The 13,539-nt window shown below is 38.8% G+C and overlaps 1 protein-coding gene across 2 annotated transcripts in view; it reads right to left on the reverse strand.

The window, feature by feature from the left end:
- The window catches only part of PRDM6 (PR/SET domain 6), an 81,631-nt gene that overhangs the window by 16,787 nt on the left and 51,305 nt on the right, over positions 1 to 13,539 (reverse strand). For both annotated transcript variants that reach the window (XR_012578205.1, XM_026794447.2), the window contains exons 4-6: positions 13,042 to 13,169; positions 9,317 to 9,441; positions 5,811 to 6,153 (exon numbers count right to left, since the gene is read on the reverse strand). Coding sequence is in view for 1 of the 2 variants with exons in the window: in XM_026794447.2 (XP_026650248.1) it covers positions 5,811 to 6,153; positions 9,317 to 9,441; positions 13,042 to 13,169 (596 nt within the window). In the remaining variant the exon portion in view is untranslated. The remainder of the gene's footprint in view (positions 1 to 5,810; positions 6,154 to 9,316; positions 9,442 to 13,041; positions 13,170 to 13,539) is intronic.

Here is a 13,539-nt window from a genome sequence, read left to right on the forward strand (position 1 = left end):
AACACATCTGAGTCCTTCTCCTCAGGAATGTGCTCACTCCATTCTCCACCCAGTCTGTATTTGTGCTTGAGATTGCCCTGAACCACTTTCACTTGCTCTTGTTGTATTTCATGATGCTCACCCAGTCCCACCTTTCCAACCTGCCAAGGTCACTCTGGGTGGCATCCCTTCCATCCAGCATGTCACCTGCCCTGCAAAGCCTGCTGTCATCAGGAAACGCACTGAGGGTGCCCTTGATCCCTCTGTCCCTGTCACCAAAACACACTGCTGTGCTGAATAGCATCAGCCCAAATGCAGCCTCTAAGGAATATCTCTAGTCTCCACTTGGAGACTGAGCCATTGCACTCTTTTGAGTGCAACTTTCCTGCCAATTCCTTATCCATTGAGAGATCTGACCATCAAATAAATCCTTGTCTCTTCACTTCACCGACAAGGCTGCTGGATGCAAACACTTTGCACAGGTCCAGGTAGATGACCTCAGTCTATATTCCTTATTCACCAACTCTGTAAACACTGCTGTAGAAGGTTACCAAATTTGTCAGGCATGACAAATTTGCCCTTAGTGAAATCACCTTGGCTGTCATCAATCACACCATTATTTTCCATGTTCCTTAACCTAGTCGCCAGGGGGATTTGCTTCATGCTCTTGCCAAGTACCAAGGTGAGACTGACTGCCCTGTAGTTGTCCAGGTCTTTCTTTTTAGCAGTGGAGGTTATGTTACCCCTTTTTGAATCAGCAGAACTTCACCAGACTGCCATGGCCTCTCAAATATGACAGATAGTGGATTAGCCACCTCATCCACCATTTTTCTCAGGGCATGCACATGCTTCTAACCAGGGGCTTGCACATCTTCAGGTTCTTTAGATGGTCTTCAGTCCGATCTTCTACAACTGGCAGCTCTTCATTCTCACAGTCCCTGCTTTTGCCTTCAGTGACATGGGTGGTGTGACTGGAACATTTGCCAGTTAAGTTGCTGACTGGCTCAGACTTTGCTATGTCCTAGGTCGCCAGGTCTCCTGCTTCCCTTTAGAGAGATCCCACATTTCCCCTGGTCTTCCTTTTATCACTAATGTAACAATAGAAGCTTTTGTTGTCCTGGATGTCCCTGCCCACATTTAATCCTATCAGGGCTTTAGCTTTCCCAAAGGGATTTCTGGCTTCTTAGACAACCTGTCTGTATATCTCCCAGGCTACCTGTCTGTGCTTGCATTCTCTGGAGGCTTCCTTTCTGTCTTTGAATTAATCCAGGAGTTCCCCATTCATCCATGCAGGCGTCCTGGTGGTTTTTCCTGACTTCCTCTTTGCTCCTGAGCTTCAAAAAGTGATTGATCTCACAGTCTCATAGAGTGGGACACAAGGCTCCCTTGAATCCAGGACAGCATTCCTCATTGGTATAGGGGGGAGGATGCCATGCCACAGCCTCTGCACAAACCCCACAAGCAGCGCAGTTTGAGGTGGGGCCAGCATCAGCTTTCAGGGTCTGGCCTTTATACAAGGCACAGCTTTTTAAGAGCACAGCTGCAGTCAGAGGAGTTAGGTCACAGTTGCTCTCAGAGGAAGGTATTTTTGAGGAATGCCTTCTTCTAGCAAGTGGAATTAAGGCTGGAGAGCAAAGTGACACCTCAGGATACTGCTAACCTGCACACAGCAACATCCCAAGCATCAGCAGAGCCATGGGGTTTACTCTCACTGCACTCCACATCCCCTGCCAGGTTGGTGCTCCCCTCAAGCAGCACAGCTGCTGTCCTGAGCACCTCAGGTACCATGCAGCAGCAGGGATGGCAGAGCTGGACCTGCTGGGAGTTCTGCAATCATCTGTTACAAATGCTTGGGAAGAAACCAGCCAAAGCAGAAAGCCAGCATTGGAGCATATGCAAGCTTCTGAGGCTGTCAGGGAGAGTTTCTGCTCTGTAGACCTGTTATTGTTACTAGCTCTGAGTACTGGGCACTTTATGAGAAGATTATGCAAGAGCCAGCATTAAATTCAGCACTTTAACAGAGCAATAGTCAATACACAGAAATAGACAACTCTTGCTCAAAACACTTATTTTTTAGAAGTCTGTTTTGGAGAGGTTCAAATCAATTAGTGGACTTGGGGAGGGCATCAAGGTCAAAGATACAGAACCTATAAAGAAAATATAAACACAAAATGGACTAAGACATGATATTAGAGAAAAGCATCTATTAAGCTGGTAACTTCAACTTCCTGTTAAAAAAACCAAAACAAAACCCAACATGCTTACTATTTAATATTGAGGTGATATTGCAAAACCTGAGTATAATATCTCCTGACTAAAGAAGAATTGTGAGTGCCAGATCACATCCATAATCTATCATCCATGAACACATTTATGGAGTGTGCTTTCCCTCAGATTCTCAGCTTGAATCCCTGGCAATCAATGAGAATATATATCATACAGATGTACAGGTTGTACATGAAAATATGCCACACAGATGTTTTGAGAACTGAAGCTTTCTACCTTCCCTGAACACCAATGTATCCTGAATCTGGTGATCAGAGTGATGTGGAAGACTGCTGTCATTAAAAAAGACTGTGTCATTATCAGAAAAGTGGTTGCTGTTAAAAAAACCAAATAAAAATTGTTCATTGTAATAAGGCGTTTTGGTAACCCCGTTTTTGAGCCTTCCAAACAGGATTGTTGGGAATTTCTGCAGAAGAAGGGAGGAAATAATAATAATAATAAAACCTAAAAAAACTTTAAAAAGAAAAAAAAAAAAAACAAACAAAGAAAAATCACCCCAACAAAATAAACAAAAAAACCTACGAAAAAAGATTTCCAACTCTTGCTTCCAGAAATATCTTCTCAAACTCTCTCTGTCTGGTCAAGGCTTAAGCAAGTCTCAAAGGCTCAGAAGGTCCTCGAGTTCAAGATTTTACAAATTTAAATTTCCACCTCTCACACACACTTCAACCCAATTACCATTAATTTCAAAGAGAAGCCCTAAAAAATGTAACAGACTTAAAATTTTTTGGTGGAAGGAGAGAAGTATATAAGTAAACCAGTAAAAAATTAAAAGTGATTTTAAATTAAATTCTTAATCTTTAAATAAAACAAAAAGAACAGCAGAAGATTTTAATAATTTCTCCTATTTGGGATTCATCATGTTTTAAAATTATTTTTATTTATTAAGTGATCTGTCTGATAAATAGGATCATTTATTTTTTACTACTTCATGGAATTACGGATATTATGGTCTATTTATGTCTGCTCTCATTTAGATGTTTTCTTAATCTCAGTTGTTGTATTATCTTTATTTGGATTTCTCAAGCTTCAAGTAGTCTGCTTTTCTTGTATTTCAGACCATGAATTAGACTCCTGTACAGATTCAAAGGTTTTTTCCCCTGCACAGCACTGTTGCAAAACAAATACTAAGCCAGAACAGAAAGACTAAAGTCTATTTCCTAGAGATGATAGGCCCTGCTGTTTCAGTCACATCAAAGATGCAGTGGCTGGTGTGCTTACAAATTGCTGACAATAAATGAGGAGTTGTTTATCAGCTGGAGCAGTGCTGCAGATGTCATTGAGAAAATAAAAACCAGAGAGCTGCATCCAGTACTTGGGACTGGCAAGCAGGTATTCTTTCACAAATCATACCTTACCTTCATGTCTCCTGGAAATTTTGTACAACACTGTAAAAATTTTTCATCTAGAAAAATGCAAAGTGTTTAAGAAACCAAAGGCCACTTTTTTTCTAGACACTGTATCACTAAATAACTTGCACCCACTAAAAGACAAAAAGTTTCCTATGATGTAAGCTCATTCTGTAAAGGATTCCAAGCAAGGATATGATAACCCAGATCCTAGGACAGTTATTTATGGTAATTTCAAGCATGGAATGAATTGCAATGACCTTAGCCATAGCAAGATGATTTCCTACTATGCCCTAGGGTATTCTGAACTGACAATGCTCCAGACCTTCCTGAGGAAGATGCTGGCTGTGTGGGCACAGGAGGGACTGAGAGGTAATACACCATGAATCAGTACCCTACTAATGAGAATGACTACTTTTAAGACTGAGAACCAGAAACCCAGTCTGTGTTTCAGACAATATTTGACACAAGCTGCTTAGGAAATAAGCTGCTGGAAGAAATAAATAAAAAAGGAATAAAATTAATTTTAAAAAATTATTCTCTCACCTCCACAATGAAAAATCTAATGGTAAGACAGATTTATTCTCATTTTCTTCCTCTGACAAAATAAATATTTAGCTGTCACTTAGAGTGGAGAATAGTGCCATCAAGAGAGATCCTTCTTGCATTAACTATTATCTGCAACTTGCTTCTTCACAAAGGAAGTCACTGGTTCAAACAAAGGATGAAATCTAGGTGTCACACCTGATTAGGTGAATCACTGAAAAAGTATGTGGAGAACCTCACAACATGCCTTTTCCAGTGTCTAGACTCTTCCAGAATGCACCATTTTATGCTTTACAGTATGCTTAGGATGCTTTAGTACCAGCAACACAAAAGCCCATGGAATGTAGGAGAGCAGACCTTTCAGGACCCATATTCTACATTGTGACACCTAAATTACCAGCTTCCCTAGCAAGGCATTTGCTTCTGCTGAGGCAAGCATGAAATCCAGAAAAGTGTTGAAAGAACCTGTTCACATTCACAATATTATCAATTTTTAATTTTTATTAATATTAGCTTAGAATCTAATTAGTCCCTAACATGCTTGACATTTCTTCGGGAAAAATGGATTTATTCTCTCCATACCCATAGAATCACACAAGCATTTGTGTACATGTAGATTGCACACAAAGTACACGAGGAGACAGACATGCACACAAACACATACACAGACTCAGTCTTTGCTGCTTTTTTGGTAGTGGTATTTTTAACTCTAATTCACAGTTAAATGTTGTTTTTTGAAACACCTTTCAGGGATTTAGCTGTTATGCTCAAATCTTCACAGCTGAAGAAGAGAGAAAATACGGGCGGCCTTTTTTTATTGAATTAATTTGATTTTTGTCTTTTGTCCTGCCAGCTATCAAAATTGTCAAATAAACCAGCTTTGATTCATAAATAATGGTTCCATTATATTTACTGTGCCACTGGTCAGAGTACCTGAAATTTTAATTCACTTGTTCAGCTAAATTTCATCCTCAGTTCACAGCCATAAAATTCTGTATTGACAAACTTTCAAACCAACTTTGACTCTGAGGTATCTAGTCAACATTTTTCTTCTGTGTGGATATTAGTTTATTGAATAAGTGGCATCTGTTTTCCTCCACATCACTGGTGGAGTAGGTATTTCCTTTTGACAGCTTTGTACGATTTATGGGTTTGCATGCTATGAAGAAAAATAGTACTAAGCAAAAAATTCCAATTCATTACCTCTTAGTACTTAATTAAGTTCATACGCATTGCACACTATAGGTGAACCCTGAAATGACTGTGACAGCCACTGAGCAGCAAGTTAGATTATCTTTGGAAGACAGAGAGACTTTTAATTATCTTGACCTCATTTCTTCCATCTATGATATTCATAAATTTTCATTCTATTTTGTTGCCTCCATCAGATGTACCAAACCATTCTAAAAACAAGATTATATCCTTAGCTATTTCCTTTTATCTGCACATTTAGGCACTGAATGTTTTTACAAATAGTGAAGGCAAGCAATAGTTTTTATCAGCTTACTTCACGCAGCTGCAGATGAATTATGTCATACAGGCTCCCCATATTAATGGTTTGGTTTTGAAAATGATAACAGCTTGATAAAAGAAGAAAGCAGTGGATCTGGCTATCAGTAGATACAGAAATAAAGAGAGCCTGGGCTTTACCTGTCAGGGTTCTGCGTACACACATGCATCTGCAAGAGGATCCGCTGGGTGAAAGTCTTAAAGCACTGCCCACATTTCCAAAGATGCCAGTCACTGAACTCAGAATTTAGTTGGCTTGTTGAAGTTGGGCTTGCAAGAACTCGTTGGTTTTTGACACTGATCTGGTTAAATCCTGACTCGATGGACCCAGACTTATCCAGGAGAGAAAAATTTCGGCTACACGGAGTCTGTGGAAATACTATGGATCGCTGTGGAGTGGCAGGGGATAGTTTGCTACTTTTATTAAATGGCTGTAGGGTGTCTTGTCTGGACATGGCCTCCATTACAGTCGAAGGGACATTCACTGGGAGAAAACAAGAAAAGTAAATAAGATCCTTTTTATGCCTTTTTAAAACTAATACAATTTTGGGACACCAAAAAAATCAACATCCATTTTCTTGACACTACAATGAAACAGTTTTATTTTTACAAAATACAAAAAAAAAAAAAAAAGGAAAAAAAAAGAAAAGAAGGGCTTGAATGAGACAGTGATCTGAATGGATGGTGCTGATTTTGTGACACTGAAATGAAAATTCATGCAAGGGAGTGTCTGAGACTAAAAGGACCCAGAGAAGCCTGACTGTGTTATACTTCTATTACACAGTGGGATTGTCATCTGAAAGAAAAAGCTGCACCTCTTGTGATACCCTGACTCTGCATGTTGCAGTCAGCCTGTCTGACTGCTATATCACAGGCAAGCATGAATTTTGAGAGCATGGAGAAAAAAATCCCTGCCAGGACCCTCCTTGAGATACAAGAGGGCTTAAATATCCACTGCAGCAATAGTTCCCTCGTCCTACAAGAGGGCGGCCTCTGAGGATATTACACCATTGCATCTCACAGATGATCACACTGCCAATGCAGTAAGAAGTCAGGGACTTCATCATGTATCTCATGCCTGAGGTTAATAGCAGGTAGGTCACCATGAAACTCTGCAAAGTAGAGGCAGAGAGATCTTCGTGCATCAGTTTCCCACCTACAAAACAGGTATGAGAATGTTTTAAAGTCCCAGGAAAATTGTTTCTAGTCTTATGATCGTCAATTAACTATGGCTTATGAGGCACTCAGATATTTCAGCAACAAATGCAATATGATTTTCTCAGAGAAGTGATTTAGTGCTGAATTTGAATGTTTTGTGATAAGAAAGGCAGGAGGTCAAGCGAGCAGAAGAAATTGAACAGCTGCCTCACACCTTGAGAGCCGTGTAGATCATACAGTGAATGAGGCAAGGTTGTTCCTGTGGAAAAATAGTCAGCTGACAAAAGCTTGCACCACAATGCAAAAATAAACATAATTTAGGCCACTGCACAGAGTAACTTCTAATGCTTTCTAATTTTGTCAGACTCAGGCCCATGCGCTATTATTTAATGGAAATTTTTAAATTAAATATGTTATATACATATGAGTCTCTACACAAATTTGGTTACAAACTGTTTATATGTACAAATAGGTACATAGCATGTATTAAACTGATGATTAGAAACTACAACTGTGTTTTGGTAAATCATGATGATAAGAGCAAATATGAGTAAATCATGATTTCTAAGAGCAAACATGACAATTTCAGTTTTAAGCCAGAATCAGCCAATCTTATTTAATGTAAAAGAAATACAAACAAACAAACAAAAAAATCCCCAAAACAACCACAACTTAATATTTGGTAATATTTTAAATCATGCCAGTTGCTTTAGAGTTCTGTTCTAATATCTATGATCAATCATAACAATTCAAATATTATATTATTAGAAGATATTTAATTTATGTCCGTTGAGGTCCATCCTAATCAGTTCTTCTTTGTAGTATCTGAGAATCTCATTTCTAAGTAGGTTTGCATCCATGGATCTGTCTATCTCAAGTTTCCAGCCACAGAATACATCTTCTATGTGTCTTCAGTATCAGGAGCAACTTGTATACTATCATTTTGCCTCAATATAGTCAGAAGAAGGAGATCAACTTTTTATTTTATTTTATTTTCTGTGGTATAAAAGTCCACAGAAGCAGTGAGATCAGGCTACTATAGATCTAAGGAATATAGGCAGAACTTGTGCTGCTGACAATACCCTTGTGCAGAAGATAAGCAGAAGGTACATTCTGGGAGTTTAGATGGGACTGAAGTCCTATACCAGTCTGTAGATGGCTCCAAGGTCAGAGATTAATTTCATCTACTCATGTCAGTGTCTCTATGGATGAAACTCTGGTTTGTCTCACAGAGAAATCTCAAGAGACAATATTTATAGATATTATCCATAATGATTTTCAAATAAAATTTTTGTAGTCTTGAGTTTCTGAAAGAAAAAATTATATTTCTAAATTATACACTCCAGAGCATGGCTTTTATCAGCAAATATTTCAGCCAGAAACTAAATTTCTTTTAAACTTTTCTCAAACTCAACAGACTCAACAGAAAACTCAAGATGAGAAAGGATGTTTATTTTCGACAGCTTAATCCCTCCTATCTTGCTGTTTAAGTTGCTGCATGATTCAGTATTTAGGTTGCTACAAGACACTAGTTCTTCCTAGCAGTTCAGGCTGTTAAAGTGTCCAAGTCCAGGACCAAAAACATGCACTTTATACGGCATTTACTGAATATGGGCAGTCACAGAGTTATTTTAGACCAAAGTCAACAGTCCCTTCTTGTTTTCTCCCACTATATAGATACATATAGTTGGAATGGATGCAAGCTCTAACCAAGTCTCACACACAAGCAGTAGAACTGAAGGATGTGTCTGGATCACCCATTTTTATTACAGACATAGGTATTCAGCACTAGATTTTGTCTGTGTGAAAAGTAACTACTCATGCTTAGTTTCATGAGTATCCCTAGCAAATGAGAAATAAAATGTTGAGAACAGGTAAAAGAATGGATGAAAATGGGAATGGTCAGGATGGAATAGAGATTTATTGTCATTTCAGTGTGCTTACATTCAGCTGGTATTTTTAAAAGTAGGGTTTTATGTTTAACCACAAGGATCTAACCTCTTTAATCTGCCAGTCAAAGCTTTTCTCAACATGCTCAGAGGTAATAGAAAAAAAGAATCACCAACAGAGGCCCTGTGGGCTTGCAATGCATTACTTTTTTGGCAACACAGTGTTTTGTGATAGGTCTAGTAACAACTGAGAGAGCCAAACAAACCTGTTTGCAATACATTAATTAATCACTGATGCAGAACAGTGATTCTAACCACACCACAATTTTGCAGTATAAGTGTATCACCTCACCTTAAATATACTGCAACTTTCATTAAATGCCATAGAATCAGAGAATCATAGAATGGTTAAAGATCATCTAGTTCCAGCTCCTCTGCCAAGGGCAGGGACACCACCAGAACAGATTGCTCAAAGCTCCATCCAGACAGGTGTTAAAGTTCCAGGGACAGAGCCCCCTCTAAAATGCTTTGTGATGTATCTGGTTAGGCGTGAAAGAGGAATTATGGCTTACACAGGTAGAAATGCAAGAAAGTACTTACAATTTTCATCTTGTGCAATGCACTGGAGAGGGATTCCAAAGAAAGACGTGTAGCTGTCATTGTACCACACTAACAGCTCAGTGCCCCTGGGGATATCTATACAAGCCCGGTAGAATATATTTGACCTAATCAAGAAAAAAGAAAACATGGCATAATTTAGGAATAGAGCATTCTCATCTTATAATACATGTTATTACAGTAGAAATTCATTGTTTTGGAAACATCTCTGCAGATAACTAAATGAATAACCTACTGGTTGTGTTAAAACCAAATCTGTCATTAGAGAAGGACTTTGTTCTTGTAGCACAGGCTAACAACATTACAGACAAGTTGTATCTAGCATATATTAAACACTAAGGTTTCAGAAGGACCAAGATACCATTAAAATACAGGTATTTTCTTGCAAAGTGTGTTTCAGGGGGATTTTAGAATGGTACTTTCTGCTTACAGGGTATAATCATCTGAGTGATGTACACAGATCAGCAAGTACAGCCATTTAAACAGCTTTGCATTTATCACCTGCAAAAGTTAACATATTTTAGGGTAGACAACATTTCTTCTGTGAAGAGAAATTAAACGAATAAATACATTCAGCAAGACCTTTGAGATGGTGTGTGGAGTGACCTGTCACAGCAGTAATATACCTTTAAGAGAGAGACCTTGGGTTGTTGAGAAAAACAGACTTTGGCTTGGGGGAAATTAAATAATGGGATTAATTGGATCATGCAGCATTAAAATCTTCCATTACATGGAATGTGAGGGCAGTGCCAGTAATTTAGTATGTGTAAATGAGTGTTACCATAAGTGTGTATCTCATTGTTCCTGTAATAGAACACTGGGTATTTCTAGACCACTGAAGTGGGAACGTGGCGGGGAAAGGGAAAAATCCTTATGTCTTTAGCATAAAAACAAGAGCCTTGTCCTGATCTTGCACTGATGTAAATAGCTTCAGAGTGATACTTCTGCAGTTAAGACATTTACATGGCAGCAAAACTGTGCTAGATTGGAATCAGACACAGGATAAAAGACAAATGTTATCAGTTTGCAGTGGCTTTTCCCTTATGCTTCACATGGAACAGTAAAACACACTCCTCTGAGATGGATAGAAATTCAATATATACAAGAAGAACAGTCCACTCTTGCTGAAGGATTACATACCAAAGTGATACAGTCAAAGTACCAAGAAATGAACATTTTTTATAACCGCTTATGTAAGGCAGAAAAACATCTACAGACCAAAAAAAAAAGTTAGGCCTCAACCAGTTTTCTGAGTGAAGAATTGCTACAAACATTATTCTGAAGTTCAAGATAAAAGTGTTTAGGGTTGGTAGGCCTTAAATTTAGACTTTCTATAAAGAATTGGCTGTAGCAATGCAATTTGTTCCTTGTATAACACTGCAGACATAAGGAGAATCTTCTACCACATTTTTCATGGCAGTGAGATATGCACTTGTCAACATATTTTGTCACCGCAAAGTGGCTCTTGGCAACAGGATCATAAAGATCAATAAAAAAGTGCAGATTCTCAATATTTTACTAGCAGCTGCAAAAATTTCATTTATCTTGTTATTTTCCTCGCTTACTGCCACCCTGTCTCAGGAGGGCACTGCTAGCTAAGCAGAACGGTTTTCTTAGCCTTCTGTGAATATCTGACAAAAACTCTCCTCTTTGTGTCTCCCCTTCATCTTTCCTCCTCCCTCTCCTCCTCTTCTTCTCTGTCTCTCTTTCTTGACAGAGCTTTGCATTTAGTTAATTCTTTCCACTGTTACATAAAAATGAAAATCGGAGCCGCGCTATAAATTACCGGCATCTCTTAACTTGAGAAAAATTGAGTCTACTTTGTACTTCACCCTTGTAACATTTCATCTCTCAGTTTGGCTTCCCTTAACATAAACACAGCAGCCCAGCAAATGAATGTGCTAAAACCAAATGACACACTTTGCCGCTGAAAGAGCAGAACTGTTTTTGAGCAATGGGTGGTCTGTGGGGCTTGGAGTAGGCAGGGAAAAAAAAGTGTAAGTGTACACCGTCCCTTACAAGTGTGCAGAGCTTCCAAAACTCGCAGAAATCTCTGCATGCTGAAGTACATCAAAGGGATTTTTCCCTTTTCGGATAATATTTCCTTTGCTGACATGTATTTAGTATTGTGGTTGGATGACTCATAAAGATAGCTTCATGGCGTCCCAACGCAGTTGAAGCAGAACACATGCCAACAAACATTATTGTCAGCCTCAAAATAAAAACAAAACGTTCAGCTAAGGGTCAATCAATCAAGAGCACTTTGAAGAAAATTCCATTTAGATATTACAAATCATAACAGAATGAATTTAAACCAGCTGACTTTCTGTGAGGAGGACGTCCATGTACAATAAAAATTAGGCTGGTTTTTCAGTGTCCAACTTTTCTATTTTCTTACACTTGGATGCAGTCACTGGTGATGGATGCCAGTTTTTTAAATTGTGTTTTTGTAGTTCATTTTATAAAGATCTGAAGTAATCGAAAACAGATCAACAGAGGGAACTCTAAGTAAAAACTCCATCATGAAAGGAGAGTTGTAAAATCCACTTAATATTGACAGATGTGTAATGACTTTCTCATGTTCACTTTTCATTTAGTTTTGTCATCTATATATATGTGTGTACGCATATATTTTTTCTTATTTTTATATATGTATGTGCACGCACACATCAGCACATAGAGAAATAGTCCACAAGATACCTACAAAAATACTCTTTCATCACAACCATCTTTATTCATTACCCAGTGTGTTTCTTTAAAATCCTACGGTATTTAAGCTATAGATAGCAGATACCTAAGTATATAATAAAAGATTTGTAATGTATAAATAGGATTATTATTTTTTAACTGCAGCATTGTTTAGTCAACTGGCCAGAGAATAAAAAAGCTGAAAATGCAATTGAACAATTTTACCATTGTTAAATTGGATCCCTATGGGATAATCAAACTTTATATATTTCATTTTAGCTTGCTTTTGTATGTTTTATTTTTAATTTTAAAGGTAGTTTAAATAAGTTTAAGATTTTTCCTAAATAAAAGAAACTCTGCTCTCTAAAGCAACAAGCAAAAATCATTGCTCACTGCAACTGGCAAGCCTGGGGCATTCTTTGATGTGCTTCCTACCACATTTAATAAGGCCAAGCAGTCGCTTCTGATTCTAAGGCAAAAGGTTTGTTTATAGCTGAGGTCATGTATTTATGTAATGTGTTGTCTGGGTTTTCTGGATATATTCGCAAGTACAAAGCAAAATGTATCATAATTTCTTTACATTTTTCTTCACATTTTGACTTTTTCTGGCCATCAGCATAAGAGGCACAAGCTCTATCGGCCTTGGCCAGCAGGTGCGCTCAACAAAAGAGCTCGAGGTGCATGCACAACTCGTGGCTGACCCTCAGGATGCCTCTGGGTGCCACTTTTCCCCCTCCCCTATCACATGCATCCCTCTTAAGGGTGGAGCACTGCTTGTGTTGGCCTGCCTCTGATGCGGCTGTTTGGAGAGAGATTTAGAGATCTCTCTTGTGTCACACCAGTGACACAGGGCTGCCCTCGCTCCCTGAAGCTTCGCCCCATGCGTGCTGCCCCACGCCAGCACATCCTCCCCAGCTGGGATGCTCTCTTTGCAACCAAAGGCAGCAGTACTGCCGATGATCACAGCCTGATGAAACACCCTCATTTAGTGTCACTGGGTGAATCGAGACTCACTTTACCTGTACTGAACCACGGTTAAGTTCTGCTCCCCACAGTGCCTGGCACATCGGATGTACCTCATCCAGCTCGACTTGCTGGGTTCTCCACCATCGATAAAGTGCTGCAGTGTCCCGTCTTGGTCATATATCTGGGGGAGATGGCACAAGGTCAAGTAGTTAGAACAAATCATCAGCAATCATTTTCACTGCTTTGCTGGTGTCTCTCTTTCCAGGACTTTATTGCCATGAGGCTTGTCATCCGTGTACTGATACTTTTAGAAATATACATGAAAAAGCAGAAAAATATTTTTTAGGGGATGCAAGTTTATCTTGTTTCTCTTATCAAGCCAATCTTTTCGTATTAAAAATATTTGTGGTGTCTCAAAGATGTGACCATGTTTCCCAAAGAATATTTAACTGATTCTGACAAGCTGGCCTTAAATAATGAACTGCCAGATAAACAAGAAAATCTGGATGTAAAGTGTGCAATAAAATGGCTGGGACATCTGAGCAAGGGGC

This window comes from Zonotrichia albicollis, chromosome Z (genome assembly GCF_047830755.1).
Source record: "Zonotrichia albicollis isolate bZonAlb1 chromosome Z, bZonAlb1.hap1, whole genome shotgun sequence".
NCBI classification, from domain to species: Eukaryota; Metazoa; Chordata; class Aves; order Passeriformes; family Passerellidae; genus Zonotrichia; species Zonotrichia albicollis.